We start from the raw sequence: 21,215 nt of genomic DNA on the forward strand, positions 1-21,215 counted from the left end.
TATATTTTATTTATATTTATAATTATACAATGTTTAAATTAATTAATTAATATTATATTATAAACTTATAATATTTTTTATTATGTAACAATAGTATTCTTCTACCACATGTGATAAATTATAAATAAAATGTTCAGGGTATTATCTCAATTTTAATAATTGAAAAATAATTTATTTTTAAATTTTAAAAACAATTTATTTAAATAAGTCGACCGATTAAGGTTCGATTGTGTATATATATACAGTCAGACCTTGAGTCATCAAAATTTCATAAGGTGATCCAATCCGAAGATTTATTACTATACAACCCTAAAATTCAGCCCGATTTATGGATCCAATAGGTCAAGCTAGAGCTGGCACAGCGCAAAGACATGTTTATAACCCCATGATGAAAATAGTTAATATTGAGAAAAAAATATTTAATAATAATGCTTGTGGGGAGCATTAATGTGACAGCCGACAAAAACTACAAACCACGTGCTGGTGTGAGGGGGCGTGGAATGTCGATGACGTCACGACGAGTACTACGGCCGCCCCTTCCAAGAAAAAACCGGTTTGAGATTGAGCCGTAAGTTCGAGGGAAGGCACATAACGAAAACGATGAAGTAAAATTGATTCCTCTCCAATCTAATCTCTGCATTAAAATTTGAATAAAAAGAGAGGAAATTTGTCAAGTTAATTTGAGATAGATAGAGATAGGCATAGAGATTGAGTTTTAAATTGTAGATGGATGTGAAACTGGCCGTGATAGTTCATACCCTTAAAGACGCCTCTAATTGGTGGGAAGATGTTAATGAGTCTCCACTCTGGCAGGATCGTATCTTCCATGCTCTTGCCATCCTATACGGCTTGGTCGCTGCCGTAGCGCTGGTGAATTTACATTCTATCAAATTAGAACTTCATTTTAAGTTTTTTAGGGTTTTATTATGATTGTTAGGAATTTCTTTTTATTAATTCTATTTCAATATAATTGAATTATCGTGTTTAGGTTCAACTGATTCGAATACAGTTAAGAGTTCCTGAGTACGGGTGGACCACGCAGAAGGTCTTTCATCTTCTTAATTTTCTGGTGAACGGCGGTTCGTATCCTAATATTAATTTTATTTAAATATATATAGTTTTCAAAGAAAAACATGTATTAAAGGCTTTTTTGTTCTTCTTTGGGTAAATTATCCTGATTGCATTTTATTATTTGAGCTGAGTTCTACAATATAGAAATTCAAGAATTTCAAATTCAGTATTAATGTGATTCTTATTAACTTCGGTGTTTTCTTTTTGTTTTTGCAGTTCGATGTGTAGTATTTATTTTTCGTCGGAATGTGCAGAATTTACAGCCTGATGTTCGTATTTACATTGGTTATTTCTTGTACTCTTTTTCTATTGATCATCTTCTTTCTTAATTTCTAGCTATTTTGATTGTTTTATTAGATTCTTCAACATATTCTGCTTGATGTGCCAAGTCTTGCGTTCTTCACTACGTACGCCCTTTTGGTTCTGTTTTGGGCTGAGATTTACTATCAGGTTAGATTGGATATTAGAGTTATTGTAATTCCTATGTTTTTGCTTTCCCTGGAATAAGTTGGTTAAATTATAACTTTGTTTCATATGTTAAACAGGCACGTGCAGTATCTACTGATGGACTGCGGCCGAGTTTCTTTACTATTAATGCAGTAGTTTATGCTGTTCAGGTGAAACTTTTTGTTCATTATTTCACTTCCCAGCAAAAGGAAAGATTTGAGTTGGCATTCCATCTTCATGGAAGCTAGTCATGTTTCAAGAGAAAAATACATTATAGTGCTTTTCTGCTTATTTTTCTTATTTTGTTTATTTATTTATACATTGAAGATCTGTAGAAGTTATTTAGGTGAGTGGATGGCAAGTTTTGATAAGTGATCCTTATCTTTAAATAGTAATTACAATGACATCAGCTTATTCAGTGAATTTGTTTGCAATATATTAAGATAATTTAGTGAACACTTTGTATTTTAAACATATCTTCATTCCAAGCTGGAAGAGTGTAAAATATGCAACTTGCTGATTCATTTGCCTGCTTATTTCTGATTTATGTGGGAACCTTTTAAATGGAAAAGTTAAGCTTTCCATATATTACCGTCATCTCTTGGTATCACTAGATGGAGCCAAGGATGTTGGGAGGCATACAAGGACTAAGATTGAGGAATTTTTCGGTTGAAACACATAAGTTTGGGTTATGCATTGGGCTCTAGACCTTGGTTGGGCATTTGATTGATTATAACTTCTCAATAGAAATGGGACCTATCTTCGGTAGGTGAACTACTGAACATGAAAAGTAGGCTTCTAGTGACCCAAAATAAGAAAATAAAAAAATAAATGAAGAAAAGTTTGTTGTGGAGAGGTGGAGGATTGAATATCTATTGATTTGATGGGCTTAAAAAATTTTGTGCAATGTGTTGTTGGCATGGTTTATTTTTCATCCTATCCTCGAAAGTTCTATAATCAACAATCTACGGTATAAATATTTTAATATTTGATGGATGGTGAAATTTCCTAGAGTAGTGTTATGAGTTTGCAAACTTTTAGTACCGTAAATTCTTTGCTAAATCCATCCTAAATTATACATTAATCCCACTTTTTAGCTGGCTACTGGTGTAATTTAGGGGTCTTTATGTGTGATAATGGAATGAGACCAGTAATGCAAATGAGATAAAATGAATTTGGACTATCTTAAGGATCTTCATTTCCCGCCTGTTTTTATCCCTTTTTTTCACTCTTATCTTTTTTCATTTCCTTGTTTTGTCTTCTATCATATTCTGAATCTATTTCTCTCTATCTCTTTCTTTTCCTTTCCGACCATTCCTTTTGGAGGATATTAGTTAAAGTAATCAAGTTGTCTTTGTTTGTATAACATGAATCCCATGAAGGTTATAAGTTGATCATCAGTTTTTGGTTCATCCTAAAGAGTGGGGCTTAAAGTTGCTTTGGAGCCAGATTTGTGGAATTTCCTGATTCTTATAATAGACCACGAAACTTATTATCAAGTTTTCCTTAACATGTGGTTTAATGCATCTTTTTTTGATATGAGGCCTTTTAATGAGGTTGTTGTTTGCTTATTAGTGTATGTTAATTCCCCACTATTCGGACTTAACTTTAGTGAACAAATTTACTTGGAATATTCATGTGCTGCTATATTGGGTTGATTGTCTTTGAGGACATCTTTAATTGTTTTAACGGTTTTTAGATTGGCTATATGGACATAATTTTGGAAAAACTGAGTTCTCTTTTTGGAATTTAATATATTATTAATTTTCTTTTCTACTATACTTTTGGCATGAATAAATTAATAAGATAATCATGTTCTAACCAAAGATATAAAAAACTTATAAAGGATTTGGGCGGGCGCCTCTCAACTAGCCTTTCTACTCTAGCATAGTGTCTCTCACAAGACTGTTGACACCAACCTTTTTCTTTTCATCCCTTTACCCTTTTTTCCAATTCAGATAATGTCCTTGTAGGTTTTAGTTACATATTTTTTGTAAATGTTAAATTGAACCCCAATGGTAGTGGTGAAAGACCTTTGTTTTAACCACAAGGTTGATTATATAGATCTCATTGATGACATCTACTTGGCATGTTTACGTCTCACAAGTCTGAATGGTTTGGAAGTAGTCTGAAGTTTAGAATTTGGTAACCAAGCAGGAAAAGTTGAGGGACTTTTGGATTTCTAAAAAAATGAAAAATGCTAAAATGTGTTTCCTGTATTTGTGTGTGTGGGCATGTACTGCTACTAGAAAGGTGTTGCAATTTCCTATGTTATTATGTTGCAACTAATTACATTACCTTTTGCATAGAATGATAATGCATGTAGTTTTCCATTTAGTATCTTAGTGATCTCCCATCAGTTATTGCTTTTGGAAAATTCTACTATTTTTTATACATCATTTATCAATGTACAAATGACGCTTGAATATGGAATACTAGTATATGATATGAGCACTACATGATACAAGTTAATTATTGGGATACCAGTACTATAGTGTGCATTACACTTATTAATTGAATATGTATTTTACTATAGTGTTTAGATATTGTAAGTTAATTTTTTCACTATTTGTTGACCCTATCTGTGAGGCATTGATTAATTTCAATCTAACGATGTTGCGAGAGGCAATAAAAACTAGTTTTAATGCCAATTTAATAATTCTTAAATGCTATGGAATTTAAATAAATCAATGGCACATAATTAGTATCAATAAATTAAATTATAAATTTAGGTTATTGTATCACAACTTTATGAGTGATAAAAGAGTTTTGGTTGAAACCAAGGGATTAGGGGCTCAACTTCCTTTGAGGCACATAGTTGGCATATTATATATGACCGGTTAGGTTATTGAGTATTATATTCTTTTTAGTTTGGATATCGACAAACACTTAAGAAGTTTTGATGGATTTCCATGTTCATTGTCCCCATATCTTTATCAATCTCCATTCTTCATGGTTAGCATGATGAGCACAAATAACTTTCATTATTACTTTAATAATTGTTGTGTTTTATCTCAATTCCTTCTTGGAGAGACAAATGATCAAGGTGCCTTAATTCTACTAGCTCTTTCTAGTGAAGTTTCCTTTGATGCATTGATTAGTATATTTTCATGCTAAAGCTTTTACTTGGCATTCTTTGATGACTTCGAAGTTAAATTCTTGGTTCGGAATTTGAATTTAAGGAAATTGAGCAATAAGGTTTATTCCCTCCTTGTCCCCTCAATGGTGTATTCTTCTAAAGAGACGAATGCATTGTTATCTTTGGGATGCAATTTTTATGGGTTATGGACTAAATTAGTGTGCTTGTTGGGGAACATTATATTTTTCTTGTAAACCTATTTTCTTCTCTTTCTTCAAAGGAAATTTGCCATTTTTCTATTATTAATATTCTATGTCTATGAAGTGTTTAACTCTTTGGTTTTAGTTTGTTATGTTGTTTAGTTACATTTTTGTATTATGCCCAAGTGTTGCTTGTCATGCCTTTACTGGTTTATTAGCTGTTTTTTTACGAACTTTTCTCCAAGTTTAGTTGGTGGAAACGATATCATATATAGATATCAAATATCAAATCTTTGTTCTAGTTTCCTTTGCTAGCGAATTATTTCATGAGATTAAATTATCTAAAATCTCCTAGATGCCAGCCAATCATGCCAAGTCATTATGTACTAATTTGTGAAGTTTTCCATTCTTTATGTAGCTGGATTCTTTTTGTTTTGTTGCTTACATTCTTCTCCTTTGGTTAAATTGTTTTCAGATCACTTTGTGGCTAGTATTATGCTGGAAGCCTATCCCGGTTGCTATAATCCTATCTAAGATGTTCTTTGCTGGTAAATTCTTCACCAGAAAGCTTTGCAGATTATTATAAATAATGAACTTATTTTTATTTTTACATTATTAACTTTCCATCAATCTATATATATCTGCAGGAGTCTCCTTGTTTTCAGCCCTTGGGTTCTTGCTTTATGGTGGAAGGTAATAATGCCTACATTTTTGTGCATGCTTTACTATATTTTTGAATGACAGAAGTGCTCTTGTGGCTTTAATATATGGTGAATTAATTTTGTTATTTAAATAAAATTCTTAATATTCATTGTATTATCAATGGGCTCGATTTATTTTCTTGTCTAGAGGACTTAATTTGTTAACGTCATTTACACAATTACTCTCAATGAGGTAAATAGTAGTAACTATTTTTGTGTGTATAAAACCATGTCATGTCTGTTGCTCCTAGTGCACAAATTACCATCCAGTCACTCATTTCATGGATTCACTAAACCAGAAAAAATGAATGTAACAATTGCAATAAATAAAATTGTCCTTCATGTGTTCAAATAGGAAAAGATACATGCTTTGAGCAGCTAAAATAAGTTGGATGCTAATTGTTAAGTAATAACTTGACCTAAATGCTTAAGTTCATAAGGGATCAATGAGTAATATTAAAAACACATTCTCTCACATGCATTGAGCATATAAACATAACCTCTAGTCAACCATGATTGTGACAATCTATTCAATTATAGTCAATAGTTTAGGATTGAAACATAAGACCTCTTGATTAACTTAATTCTGATACCATGTTATGTGATATTTTGATTTGGTTAAGCTTATTTATGTAGCACTTTTGAAAGTGGAGCTTATTGAAGTAAATCTTTATACCAATAGATCTTTTATGATTGGTTGTTTGGTTAGATTAATGTAAAAGAGTTTTATAGTTTAAATTACCAAAGAGGGTTTTAAGAACAGGAATGATTCAAAGCAAAATGGTTAAATAATGCAGGGTTATTACTGACAGTTTAAAACTTTAAATTAAAGCTTTGAGATTCTCCTTGTAGATATAAACCTAGGAGCTCTTAAAATTTGAAAACTGTTTCCTACAGGAAAAGCTTTATCATTGGTAGGTAAGTCCAACTGAATAGACACTTATAAACTTACTTTTATAGGTTGTGGCAAGAATATATTTGCGTTTACATAACCATATGACTCTATTTATGGTTAAAAAAAAAAAAAAAGGGAAAAGAAAAGGAAAAAGGTATTAGCTGATGTTCCTTTTATAATTGATTATTGGTTGGTCAACTTCTTACAAAAAATCTTTTATAATCTAAAAATATAATTTTAAAATCAACTGACCCTCTTTGTGTCAGATAATTGTAGAAAAAGAAAAATTTATAGGCTTATCAGTTTACTAAATTTTGCATCTCTGCCCTATATTTAATAAATGTTCCCTTTGAATTAGTGATTACACAAATTCAGATCAGATTCTAATGAAACTTTTGCTTATATGATAAAATAATACTTTTCACAAAAGAAATTTTAAATAATAAAAATAGAAAAATAAAAGAAGAATCTAATAATAAAGTTGATTATCATACATACATGGATTCTATGGAGAAAGATGAATAAGTTTGCTTATCTAGTTCTACATTCCTTGCACTGATTCTATATACTAACTAGATGTACTTAGTATACTTCTATACGAATTCTAATATTACAACATATCTTTCTATTAATAACAGTTACAAATACTCAATCAAGGTACTTATGCCATGACAATTCTTAACAACTTACTGTCTGTTTTGGTGTCATTAGTGGTCCTAGTGTATCTGGCAATTGCAATGGCTTCTTTATCTCTTCATGATATCAACCTGTAACTTCTCAAATTGATTAGCTTACTGACATAACATCTATTTATCTTACTTTTTTTTAGTCTTACTCCCTAGTTAGAGCTTGCTTATTTACATGGTTCAGGTCTATTTTAAACACTAAAATGCTTGGTAACATTGCCTACCAACCTTTATAAGCCTAAGATCTAACCTGTTGTATATGATGTGGGATCACAGCAATATGCAGAGACCATAACAGCCATTTTGGCATGTGAAATCTTCAATACTGATAGTGCTATTTTCAGTTTGCATTACCTAAAGTGGTGATCTAATGAATTCCTATTTTGGTGTTGATGAGTTTGGAGGTAAAAGAATTTATTGTCCTCCTAAGAGTGGATTCATACTCAAATTTCTGTCATTCATATTCAACAATTATTGACAGTTATCAGGTGCTTGAGCATCATGTCAAAACTCAAAAAACTTTTTACAGCTAGTTGCTTCACTTCCATGTAGTAGTTGTGTATCCTAGATCGATTGCACGGTTACCTTCCACCCCATTACTGAAATTTAAAAGCCTTTTCAATCAGTAACTTTGCTTGCCACACTGTGTAGCACATGCTTCCTATGCATGTTTCTCATGCTTCTGTCTTTCTGCCAAGGGAAGAAACTTGGCATGAGGGAATAAAGGTAAAGAGACATCTTTATTGTCTCTCAGAATCTACATTCAGACACTTGGTTTCATATTCATAAAGTACCAGTATCCTATGGCAACCCTACAATGTCCAAAGCAAATTATCATCATTAAATAACAATAATAATGTGCTAGCTCATTTAAATTTAGGTTTTGCCTGAAAATCTGAATATGATGTCAAGCATGGTGTTTTTTTCTGTGTATTAACTGCTATAAGAAATTACTTCTAGTTGATTTAACAATTTAACCAAAGTTCAGTGTTGTATTTTTTATGTATCATTCATTTGTTTTGCATTGCTCTTAATTGCAATTCCCTTTAGTGACATCGTGATTGGGTTCTGATGAAACAGTATTTATCAAACGATTTCACATATAACTAGCAAGCAACTTTTTTTTTTTTTGGTTGAAGAGATGGGCAATGATCTTTTGTTATCATGATGCAGGCTGTTCTTAATGTTACAGCGTTTCCCCGTAGAATCAAAAGGTCGTCGTAAGAAGCTGCAAGAGGTAATTATGTGTTTTCAACAGGTGTTATTTGTTATCTACCCAGTTCCATTGTACTTTATTCTTTAATTTTTTTTTTTCTTGTTAATATTACCCTTGAACAGGTTGGCTATGTGACCACCATATGTTTCACATGTTTCCTGGTTAGATGTGTAATGGTGAGTTCTTTAATGTGATCTTTACTTAGTTAAGGTTACACTTGGGGAGTTTGATTTCTTCTCATGACTTAAATTAGCAAAGCCTTGGGGATGGTAAGGAAAATATTAGCAATTGGCAGCTTCTTCATATGAAATATATGTGCTGATTGGTTCAGGCTTTTTAATTAGAGTATTTTTTATTATAGATTGTGTATCCAATTGTATCTGAAGCACATTTGTGGGTGATAGATTGGCAGAGTTTGTTGGTTTGTGATGTGTTTTATACAAGTTCATTTAATTTCGACTTTGCTTATTATTTTTTCTCTTGCTATAGATGTGCTTTAATGCATTTGACAAAGCCGCAAACCTTGATGTTGTGGATCATCCTGTCCTAAACTTGATATACTACCTGGTAAGTTGTGGTATGAGTTATTAAAATATCAGTTGGTTAAATATGTTGTTAGGGAGTCCAGAAAAAGATTTTTTCAGCTATAGTATTAGAGGGGTCAATTGATTAATTGCATTTTAGGAATATGTATGGGTTTTTGATGATCCCAATTCATAATTGCAGTTAGTTGAGATACTACCTTCTTCATTGGTGCTTTTCATCCTGAGGAAGTTGCCCCCAAAACGTGGTATCACACAGTATCATCCTATACGCTGAAGGGATTAATGCTTGTTTCAGTTGTTTTATTTACGCTTGAATGAGAAGAAAGAGGACCCATCCTGTATTTGATGTTAATTGGTCTGTTGGGGCTTGCTTCTAGGTGTTAGAAAGAAATGATAGACCTACTAAAGGATTGTTAATTATGTTCTGTTGTGGGTTTGTATGCTTTCCGCTTTTCAAAATTTGCTATTCTATCAGACAATTGCTTAAATTTATTGCTCTTTTTCTTTTTTAACAGTATAATTTGTTTTCGTCCCAAGAACATATATTTAGAAAAATTCTGAATACGTAAATAAAAATATTCTATTTTTGGTCATTTGTAAATCTAAATATGCATACTTGCAAACAATTTCCAGTAGAAAATTTTGATAAATCTGAGCATACCTTATGAAATATGAACAGCAGGCAGTTGGGGATGTCAAAACAGAATCTTCTTGGGAGCTTGCTTGGAGAAGGATGAACAAGAACTACTCTTGGCGAAACTTTGGTGGTAATTTAATGGGAAAAATGATGGATTGGAGAGCTTATATCAATTGGGAAGGTATACTAGCTGACTGGTTGGTAAATGCTCTACCAGTCTAGTCTGGTGAACTATTTGGAATGTTAGGTTTATGATTATTTCTAGGTGAAAAAGACTTATTCCCACCCAAGATTTAGTGTAAATCTAATTCATATCCGTTAACTTTTGATAACCTATATATTCACCCGTCTGTTAAATTTTGTTTATATTATCAGGGGTAAAATTATTATTTAATAAAAATATTTAAAAAAACTAAAAAATTATTACATTTTTCCTTTTAAGTTTAAAAATTTAACAAGTTTTTCTTACTCAGTTTGAAAAATAAACATTTCTCGCTTAGGATTTTTCCAACTATGTAGCCAGCGATTAGAGACGGTGACAACAACGTTCTCTCTCCATCCCGTTGCATTCGTGGTTATCCTCGATTGATGAAGACTCTTCTCTCCATCCCAATGAAGACAAATCGTTGTCTTCATGTAGAGTTGAAGACACCTTTAAGTCGGCTGGGGATGGCCGAGAATGGAACGAGATAGAGAGAGAACCCGAGAGGGAGAGAGAACGTTGTCATCGCTATCTCCAGTCATTGACAACATGGCTGGAAAAATCTTAAGGGGAAAATGTTTATTTTTTAAACTTTGAAGGGAGGAGGAAAGAATATGATACATTTTTATTTTTAAATATTTTTATTAAATGATAATTTTGTTTCTAACAGTATAAACAAAATTTAACAAACGAATGAATATTTAAATTTTTGAAAGTTAGCAGATCTGAGTTTAAGTTTACACTAAACCTTGGGTAGGAGTAAGTCTTTTAGTCTTATTTCTACTTCCATGAGATGATAGATTGTTATAGGCCAAAGGACTTATTACCACCCAAGTTTTAGTGCATTTTCAAACATTTGTCTACGAAGTTTTAAAACCTCAAATATCTATCTATCATCCAATTTTTATTAAATATTTTTCAATTAGTTATAAGGGTAAAATTATCATTTTATCATTAATATTAAAATTAATAAAATTACATCTCATTTTTTCCTTAGTTTAAAAAAACTAACAATTTTACCTACCTAAAAGTTTGAAAACTTGCAATTTTCCCCCTAGGTTTTGATTTTTCCAAATCCAGTGATCGCTTCGGGACGGTCATCGGCTAGCCTTCCCGCCTTCCCACCACCTTACTCCCCTGTGGTTTCCCGACATGGAAACTACTAAAACGGCCAACAAAGTCGCAAAAACATCGCACAAATTTGTGTGACATAACATGGATCTATGTGACGTCCAATCGCTTATGCATCAGTCAGACAACACATAGACAGTCGAACGTGTAACACCCATAGGTAAGTCTAAGGACATTTTAGTCTTTTTGGTAGTTTTAAATTCAATAATTTCCTTTGATTTCAATAGTACATGCCCATGTATAAAGATATACACTACTATATATGGTCAACAAAAAGTCAATAATATGGATCAGATTATGATCGTAGCGAAGCAGGAGGTTGCCTTAGTTATGCAACTAGACACGTGATCGTGTATGGTCCATACACACCCATGTATCACTTCCAAAAATTAAAATAAAAACACGATAACCCTAACTCTATAGATTATCTTTCATAGCTACAGAAAATAGAAAGTGTGAGAGAGAGGAAGGGTATTTTTATTGCCTATGGAGCCATTAACTTATGGAATTACTATAGAAAATGATAGTCACCGAAATCACTGTTACTATGTAAGGGAGGCTTTATCGCTGGAGTCCAAGTAACTGGAGCGAAATTTCTTATTTGTTTATGGAATTCTTGAAGTTTGTTTATTATATATATGATCTAGAGTTGATTAAGCATGGATAAGATGATATGTATGATGTATTGGTTTTCGTATGCGACTATAATGAACCATATGCATGCCTAGTCTCTTGAGTTTGAATATTATGTGTTTTGAGATGATTATTCATTAATGTCTTTGATGTGAAGTATGTATGTGTTATAAAGTATGATTTCAATTGAATAAACTATTTAGGGGACTTAGAGACACCTTGTTTTAGCATGAATGTGTGCTTGAATGACTTTGTGTGTGATTGGAATAACGTATAAACCCTAGGGTGCAATCTCCAGATTACGACACATGGGCGTGTATGATCTCCTACATGCCCATGTATCGTTCCAGAGTTTTAAAAACCCAAAGTTCATATGCTTGTCTTGAGGGGAGAATTGCACAGTCGTGTGGTATAGGACACACACTCGTGTATAGCTTTCCAAAAGTGAAGGATGTGTGCCAGGAGACATGTGGCTCGTACACGTGGATCCAAATACACAAGAGTGTGTCTAGGTTAACTCGCCGTTGTATTTGCCTTGTACACGACTGTGTACTGAGTGTCACATGCATGTGTACATGGTTCAAGAGGAACATAGGTGTGGGTTGAGAAGTACATGATCATGTACCTTTAGAAAAAGTCAAAAGATGATTATATCCCTATGTTATATGCATAAAGGGGATAAAAAATTCAAGAAAGACATAAATGAGTTGTCTGACTCTGTGGATGATAGCACAAACTCAGATCGAGTCAAAAAGTCAACAACCTTACGACTAATATCACACAATTAGATAATCACCAACTATGTATGTAAGTGATGATATTTGTGAGAGCAATAAGGTTGGATTTCCATGAGATGCATTATGCATTGGGCACCAAGGTGTATAGCCACCTAGTTCAATTCAGGTATGCATGGTAAGGATGTGGCTTTTAGATATTCCTCACGTGATCAATGGGATACACCACATATGTACCTGAGGTAAGGACTATCTTTAGATGGCTAGTCCGTAGTTATGATCAACTCATGTGATAAGAGAAGGAATTGCTATCAGAGATTTTCTTGTGTAATCAGCGTGTCCCGATTAGATAGTCTAATAGGTTGTTTGGCTTGTATGCGAGGCACATTAGCAGCTTTCACTAAGGCATCAAATATGCCAATTGTGGCTTGGGTCTCTATAGTTTTCGTGGATGATCCATGTCAGGGCATCGAGGTGTCATAGTGTGACAATAGTTAGCTTACATATAGAATACAAGTTTTCTTGCTAGATAATTTAATATCTTGGGATGCCAAAAAGTCTCCACTTACTGAGTTTTACCCACACGTTTCCTTTCGTATATTTGTAGGTAGAGATGAGTAACAAGACAGGTGGGGATCCAACGGTCTAACAAGTAGCTGCACGAAGAGAGAGGCATTTCTATCATGCTAGTTTTTATCAGACATATGTTTAACATTTTTATTGTTATCATTATTACTTTTGGACACATTGGTTTACTTTCGATTTATATAGTCATTTTATGATAGGGATTTCAAATACTTTTATTTTATGGATTTGATTAATAAAGGAGCTATTTTTATTACATCACTTTTATGTATGCTTTATAGTTATGATCATGCATTGAAGTTTGCAAATAGTCCAACTATGCACCTCTCTTTTGGTATATTCCTATCAGGGGTATGTATATAAAGAAAGGTGTTATAGGACATTACACAAACCACTATGTACAACTTTTTATATAGTCATTCTTTTTAACAGAGATTCTAGATACTTATTATTTTATGAGTTTGATTAATAAAAAAGTTTTTTTTTATTACATCACCTTTTTGCACACTTTATAGTTATGATCATATATTAAAGTTTTCAATAGTTTAGTTGTGCATGTCTTTTTTGGTATATTATTATCAAAAGTATATATCTAGAGATGAATGTTACATTTGTGATATCAGAATATGATCTTGGCACTAAAAAGGTAAAAAAGTTTAATGTATTTGAAAAATGCATATAGAGTAGATCAGAAAGTAGCCTTTCATGCAATGTTGACTGTCCTCACATGCTTACCACTATAAATATTATACACCTGCTTTTAGATTAAAAGTAATATATGCCTAAAAGTTGTTATGATTTTAGGATGAGAAGATCCAGGAGATTGATTAAAGATGCCTTAGATGTCCCTAGTCAAGAAAGGAGCCAACTCGAGGCTCGGGGATAGGCATCCGACATACCAGTTGGGCCCTCATTAATAGTGCTACCATCTGCTAGATTGTGGAAGAGGTTCTGAGGCATAACAAAGAAGTGTCGGCCAGTGTAGGGCATCTAACCTAGGCCTCACCAATGCTAGAGTAATAATTAGATATAGAAACACCTTTCCAGCAAAGTAAGGGGAATGTAGAAGTACCTCGAGTTAAGATTGAATGTAGTAGTAGAGGACAGACACATCCTATTTACAACCTATCTATTGCCATCAACCTCTAGATTTTTGAGGTAGTGTAGTGTCAGGGGGACTACCAATTAAGGAGTGGTTAAAGGCAGTGAAGGATGTCATAAGGATCTACTTGATGACAAATGTTGATAATATCTAGTATGTTAGTCTCCTACTGAAAAATAATGCTAAGGTCTGGTGATAGATGTTATATGGACTCATTAAGTTTCAGAAATGTCATGGGCAGATTTTAAACAGGTTATTAAGTCAAAGAATATGTTAATTGATGTCATGTATGTAAAGGCCCAAGAGTTCCTCCATATAAAGTAGAGGAATATGTCAATTAGGGAATTTTTGACTAAGTTGAACTCGTTAGCTAAGTATGTTCCTAACATGGCTAATTAAAAGAAAGACAAGTTGGATGTGTTCATAAGAGAACTGAGACCAGATATAGCCAAGGATGTGATGATGGGAGATAATCCTCCTAAGATGTTTTCAAAGGCTTTCAATTAAGCCTTAAGATTTGAGCCACAGGTAACGCATGGCTAAAGACAGAGAGTTGTTAAAAAAGCCTACACCACCAGCCCAGGTGCAAAGGAAGAGTTAGTTGACTATTGGTGGTAATTGAGAGGAAACAACAGAGATGTCCTAGCAGAGACAATAAAGGCAAAAGGTCCTTCAAACTAAAGAATAAGAAAAACTAAAGGGGTAAGAAACAAAGAAAAGAGGAACAACCCAGACATAATGATTCCCCTACATGTTTAGATGTGGCAAGAGGTACACTAATGAGTGTTTAGCTAGACAGAGGGTATGTTACAGATTTAAACAGTCAGAGCATTTTTCCAAGCAATGCATAGCTTTAACAGAGTAGACAATTGGGGGAGGGTAGACCTGTGTATTTGTAGCTACTCAGACACAGACAGATACTAGCCCTATAGTTGTGATAGGTTAGTTATAGTTTCCTACTTGTCCTTTATATGCTTTAATTGACTCTGGTGTTATATATTATTTTGTTGCTAGAGGCATAGTTGAGAGATCAGGACTAAAGCCTTCAATTGTTCCCTATATCAAACTAGAGATGCCAAATAGGGATCAGGCTCACAACAGTTTATTATTGATATGGTAGACAGTCTTTTTGAGAGGTCATACAATGACCATAGGTCTGATAATCATAGACATGTCAAACTTTTATGTGATAATCATGGATTTTCTAAGCAGATACAAAGCTAAAATAGACTATAGAAAAATAAAAGTTAGATTCAGTATGGGTAATGGTGAGTAGGTCACATTTGGAAAGGGTTAAATCCTCAACATGGTGGTTAATAGTATCAAGGCTAAGAAGATATTGAGTAAGGGATGTATGGTATATTTGGTGCACGTGGTTTAGAAAATAACTAAGATTATTTCAAGCATAAAAGATACTCCAATGATGTAAAAGCTTTCAAATGTATTCCCTGATAGCCTTTTAGGATTAGCACCAAAGAGATAGTAGAGTTTAGTAGTAAGTTGGCCTTGGGAATAGCATTAATTTCTAAAGCCCTCTATAGAATGGTCCCAGTCAAATTATAGATATGGAAGAAACAATTATAGGAATTGCTAAATAATGTGTTTATCAGACTGAGCCACTCACTATGGGGTGCACTAATTCTCTTCTTAAAAATGAAAGATGGATCGATAAAGATGTACATTGACTATAGGGAGTTGAATAAGGTTACAGTGAAGAATAAGTACCCACTCTCGAGAATTGATGATTTATTTGACCAGTTCAAAGGTGTTTTAGTGTTTTCTATGATAGATATGAGGTCAGGGTATCACCAAGTCAAAGTAACGAGAAGGATATACCCAAGATTGCCTTTAGAACTAGATATAGGTATTATGAGTTTGTGGTCATGCCTTTCAAATTAACCAATGCCCTGATAGTATTTATAAACCTCATGAATAGGATGTTTCAGAATTATTTGGACAAGTTCATGGTGGTGTTTATCGATGACATCTTGATATACTCCAGAACTTGAGAGGAGTATGAGCAACACTTGAGATTTGTGCCCTAGAGACTGAAAGAGAGGCAGTTATTTACATAGTTCCCTAAATGTGAGTTCTAGCTAGATAAAGTGACATTTCTAGGTTATATGGTTTTAGCAGATGACATATCAATAAACCCTAGCAAAATTGAGGTAGTGTTAGAGCGACAAAGGCCTAAGACAACTAAGGAGGTAAAGAGCTTTCTAGGATTGGTAGGCTATTACAAACGCTTTGTTGAGGAAGTTGCTAAGTTAGCTTGACCTCTTATAAAGTTGACATGTAGAGAGGTTTATTTTAGATGGTTAGAGGCCTATAAGTAGAGTTTTCAAGAATTGAAGAAGACATTAACCTTAGCTCATATCCTTGCCTTGCTAGAGGATAATAAGGACTATAATTTATACTTAGATGCCGCACATTAAGGTTTGAGAACAATACTAATGCAAAAAAGGAAAATGATAGCTTATATTTCTTGTTAGTTAAAGAAGTATGAGACTAGATATCCCACTCATGATCTTAAGTTGGCAACAGTGGTGTTTGCTCTTAAGATATGGTGACACTACTTATATGGGATGAAGAATAACATCTACATGGATCACAAGAGTCTCAGATATTTCTTCACTCAAAATAAACAAAAAATGAGACAAAGACAGTGGTTAGAGTTAGCAAAAAACTATGATTACGAGCTTAAGTACCACTTGGGTAAAGCTAATGTAGTTATAGATGCCTTTAGCAGGAAAGTGTTTCTATCACATATTACTACTCACAGTGAGTTACAATATGAGTTAGGAGAGAACAAATTGAGGTTATTATTGGATAATTGGTAGGTCTCCAAATCCAATTAACCTTTTTGGATAAGATCAGTGTAACATAGGTTTTAGATGAGGGATGTTTGCAAATCAGGTGGAAGATGACTAAAAATGTTGAAATTGAGTTTAGTATGATAGAAGATATCCTGAGGTTTCAAGAAGGCATATGTGTTCCCTAAAAGTAGAGTTTGAGAGATAAGATCCTTATAGAGGTGTACAATTCCTTGTATATAGCCCACTCTGAGAGTATAAAGATGTATCAGGATCTCAGAAAGATGTTCTGATACCCAGGTATAAAAAAAGACATTACAGACTTTGTGGCTAAGTGTCTTGTATGTTAGCAGGTTACGGATAAATATTAGAGGCCATATAGACTTTTACAACCTCTTAGTATTCCTGAATGGAAGTGGGAACACATATTAATGGATTTTGTGGTTAGATTGTCGAGGGTTAGAGTTGGCTATAATGCATTATAGGGTATAGTTGATCAGTTCACCAAGTTGGCATATTTCATAGTAGTTAAAGGTACCACGAGTATAAATCAATTATGTTAGATCTATATGAGGGAGATTGTTAAACTTTATGAAGTATCTAGAACAATAACATTAGATTGAGAAACCAGATTTGTCGTAACATTTTAGTAGATTATGTAAGTCATTGGATACGAGATTGGTATTCAACATAGTATGTCATCCCCAAATCGATGGATAGACTAAGAGAGCCAACCAGGTGATTGAGGACATATTAAGAGCTTATTGCCTAGACAGAGGAGCGAGTTTGATGGATATGTTACCATTAATGAGTTTGCTTACAATAATAGTTACTAGACAACTATCAAAATGGCTCCTTATGTGGTTCTGTATGGCAAGAGATATATATCACCATTACACTGGGATGAGATAGGAGTGAGAGATGTCTTAGATCAATCATTGGGACTCAAGCTAACCCAAAGGATGATTAAGGATGTAAGGATGATTAAAGAGAGGATAAAACAAGCCCAAAACCGTTAGAAGAGTTATGTAGATCAACGAAAGCGTGATCTTAAGTTTCAAGTGGGTGATAAGGTGTTTATCAGAGTGGCCCCCTACAAGCATGTTATAAGATTCGATAAGAAAGCTAAGTTAGAGGCGAGATTTATGGGACCCTTTAGTAAACAGATTCTTTTAGTAAAGGTTTTTTAGAGGGATCACTAAGTTAAGAAGGTTATATAGAAGGCTAAGCAAGATATCCGACAGAGATTCTCATCCCTATTTGAGTAAATTTTGAGGACAAAACTCATATTAGGGGGAAAGATTGTAACACCTAAGCCCAAAAACATTTTGGTCTTTTCCCTAGTTTTAAATTTGGTAATTTTTTTAGATTTTAGTAGTACACGCCCATGTATAGAGATATACACAACTATGTATGGTCAATAGAAAGTCAATAAGTAGATTAGATCATGATTGCAACAAAGCATGAGGTTACCTTAGTTATGTAACTAGACACACGACCGTGTGTAGTCCATACATTTCCATGTATCGCTTTCAGAAATTAAAATAAAAACACAACAACCCTAACTCTTTTGATTATTTCTTATAGTTGCAAAAAGCAAATGTGAGAGAGAGGAGAGGTGTTTTCATAACCTTTGGAGCCACCAGCGATCACTGAAATCACCTTTACTGTTGAAGAAAGACTTGATCGTCAGAGCCCAAATAAGTGGAGTGAAATCCTTTATTTGATTATGAAATTCTCAAAGTTTGTTTGTTATATATATGATCCAAAGAAGATTAAGCATGGATTAGATGATATGTATGATGTACTAGTTTTTGTATGTGACTATAATGAACCATATGCATGCCTAGTCTATTAAGTTTGAATATTATGTGTTTTAAGATGATAATTCATTTATATCTTTGATGTGATGTATGTATTTGTTATAAAGTATGATTTCCCTTGAATAAATTGTTTAAATGTTCTTGAATGGCTTTGTGTGTGATTGGAACAACGTAAAACCTTAAGGTGCGATCGCTAGATCATAACACACAGTTGTGTATGGTCTCTTACATGTCTGTGTGTCATTCTAGAGTTTTGAAAATCTAAAGATCTCATGCTCGTCTTAAAGGGAGAAATACATAGTTGTGTGGTATGGGACACACTCTCATATATGGCATGGGACATACGCCCGTGTGTGACTTTTCAAAAGTGGATGACGTGCACCAGGAGACACGTGGCTTATACATGTGGATTTGAGTACACAAGAGTGTGTCCAAGTTAACTCCCTGTGTGCATCTACCCTTTACATGATCATGTGTTGAGTGTCACACGTTCATGTGTATGGTTTAAGAGGAACACAGGCATGGGTTAAGAACACACGATTGTGTACCTATAAACAAAATTAAAAGATAATTATACCCATAGGTTGTGTGTATAAGAGAGGAGAGTTATATCAAAAGAATAATAAGTTAATAGAGGATAAAGAATTTAAGAAAGACATAGATGACGTGTCAAACTATATGGATGAAGACACAAACTCAAATCAAGTCAAATCAGAGTCAAAAAGTCAGCAATCTTAAGGCTAATGTCACACAATTAAATAGTCACCAACTATGTGCATAAGTGACAATACTTGTGAGAGTAATAAGTCTAGATTCCCATAAGATGTATCATGCATTCAGCACCAAGGCCTATAGCCACCTAGTTTAGTTCAGGTATGCTTGGTAAAGATGTGGTTTTCAGATATTCCTCATATGGTTAGCAAAATGCATTGCATATGTACCTGAGGTAGAGGTCATCTTTAAATGGTTAGTTAATAGTTTCCATCAGCTTATGTGGTAAGAGAAGAAGTTGCTATTAGAGATTTTCTTGCGTGATCAGGGTATCCCAATTAGATAGCCTAATAGGTCATTTGACATACACACAAGGCACCTTAGTAGCTTTCACTAGGGTATTGAATATGTTGATTCCAACTTGGGTCTCTATAGTTTTCATGGATGATCCATGTCAAGGCACCGAGGTGTCGTAATGTGACAACAGTTAGCTTACAAAAGAAATGTGAGTTTTATTACCAAATAATTTAATATTCAGGGATTTTGAAAGGTCTCAATTTATTGAGTTTTACTCAAGCATTTTCTTTTATATGTTTTACAAGTAGAGGTGAATAGCGGGACAAACGAGGATCCAACAGTCCAACGAGTAGTTGCACGAGAAGAAGGGTGTTTATATCATTCCAGTTTTTACCAGACATATGTTTAACATTTTTATTGTTATCATTGTTACTTTTAGACACATTGGTTTACTCTCGATTTATATAGTTATTTTGTGACAAAGATTTCAGATACTTTTATTTTATCAATTTGATTAATAAAGGAGTTTTTTCATTACATCACCTTTTTACACATTTTATAGTTATGATTATGCTTTAAAGTTTGCAAATAATCAAATTATGCATATCTCTTTTGGTACATTCCCATCAAGGGTATGTATTTAGAGAGAGGTGTTATAGGACATTGCACAGGCCATTTTAGATGGCTTTTTGGTGGTTTCCATGTCAGGAAACCACTAGGGAGGAAGGTGGTGGAAAGGAAGACCAATAACCTTTCTAGAGTGATTGTCGAATTTGGAAAAATTAAACCCTGGAGGGAAAATTGTAAGTTTTCAAACTTTTGGGTGGAAAAAATTGTTAGTTTTTTAAAGTAAGGGGGAAAATGAGATACAATTTTATTAATTTTAATATTAATAGTAAAATAATAGTTTTATCCTTATAACTAACTGGAAATTTTAACGAAAGTTAGATAATGGTCGTGTATTTAAATTTTTAAAACCTCGCAAGTGGAGGTTTGGAAATGCACTAAAACTTAGGTGAGAATAAGTCTTTTGGCCATTGTTTTATACAAGGCTATTCATATTAACATTTTTACTATCATGCTTTTGTAACACAGAATTTTTTTCATCATAGTTATTGGTCTCTTTGGCAACAATATTACATTAGATTTTAGGAAATTGTTTTTTAATCAACATCTAATTTATCAGTCTCATTCACTAATGTATGTTTTGTTTGTATATTTAAATTTACATAAGCTACTAGAATTAACACTATAATTTGTAAATATGTTCACTTCATCCAGTTATACCCTAATTATAATTTTCTCAATCATTATAACCTCGTGCTTTATTTAAAATGAATTTTTTACTGAAAAAATAAATTACTAAAATTATACAATAATGAATATGACAAAGAAAAAGTAATTTTCAAATTTGAAATTAAGAAACTAGAGAGAAGAGCAAAAATAAATAAATAATTAAATCAAAGTAAAAGGGCCTGCTAACAAAAATCTTAATTAAAATTGAAATTGGAGAAAAATGGTTTCAAAATAACTTAAATAAGTTTGAAATTAGGAAATATGAAAGGTTGAAAAAGTACTTTTAATATCAAATAGAGTTTATAGAGAATTGTTTTAATTATAAAAAATATTTTTTTTGTTAATTAAAAGAGATATATATATATGTAATAATATAGAAAACTAATCAACTTAATGATTTGGTTAATATTT

At 33.1% G+C, this 21,215-nt stretch overlaps 1 protein-coding gene and 1 long non-coding RNA gene across 3 annotated transcripts; one reads left to right on the forward strand and one right to left on the reverse strand.

Annotated features, from left to right (window-relative positions):
* Positions 1-252: 252 nt before the first annotated feature.
* On the reverse strand, positions 253-9,753 carry LOC123216480. 2 transcript variants are annotated; one of them, XR_006502219.1, is made up of 3 exons: positions 9,502-9,636; positions 759-867; positions 253-634 (listed from the first exon to the last, which is right to left on the reverse strand). It is a non-coding gene; the product is annotated as an uncharacterized LOC123216480 (long non-coding RNA). The 2 variants fall into 2 exon arrangements; XR_006502218.1 differs by lacking the exons at positions 253-634; positions 759-867 and adding an exon at positions 7,516-7,891 and having other exon boundaries at positions 9,502-9,753.
* LOC123216479 (tobamovirus multiplication protein 3) lies at positions 633-9,357 on the forward strand. Its single transcript, XM_044636887.1, has 11 exons — positions 633-870; positions 989-1,079; positions 1,288-1,340; positions 1,429-1,521; positions 1,617-1,688; positions 5,273-5,345; positions 5,445-5,490; positions 8,253-8,316; positions 8,418-8,471; positions 8,785-8,862; positions 9,022-9,357. Exons 1-11 carry the CDS (start codon positions 727-729, stop codon positions 9,112-9,114), a joined length of 861 nt encoding a protein of 286 aa, XP_044492822.1. The 5' UTR covers positions 633-726; the 3' UTR covers positions 9,115-9,357.
* Positions 9,754-21,215: the final 11,462 nt, after the last annotated feature.

Source organism: Mangifera indica, chromosome 5, assembly GCF_011075055.1.
Source record: "Mangifera indica cultivar Alphonso chromosome 5, CATAS_Mindica_2.1, whole genome shotgun sequence".
In the NCBI taxonomy this organism is placed as follows: Eukaryota; Viridiplantae; Streptophyta; class Magnoliopsida; order Sapindales; family Anacardiaceae; genus Mangifera; species Mangifera indica.

What these genes read in the sequence shown, in the direction of transcription:
- LOC123216479 (XM_044636887.1), top strand. Translation starts at nt 727, where the DNA reads ATGGATGTGAAACTGGCCGTGATAGTTCATACCCTTAAAGACGCCTCT. An exon ending in TGGTCGCTGCCGTAGCGCTG is followed by an intron (nt 871 to 988) that starts GTGAATTTACAT and finishes TATCGTGTTTAG; the next exon opens with GTTCAACTGATTCGAATACA. An exon ending in GGGCTGAGATTTACTATCAG is followed by an intron (nt 1,522 to 1,616) that starts GTTAGATTGGAT and finishes TATGTTAAACAG; the next exon opens with GCACGTGCAGTATCTACTGA.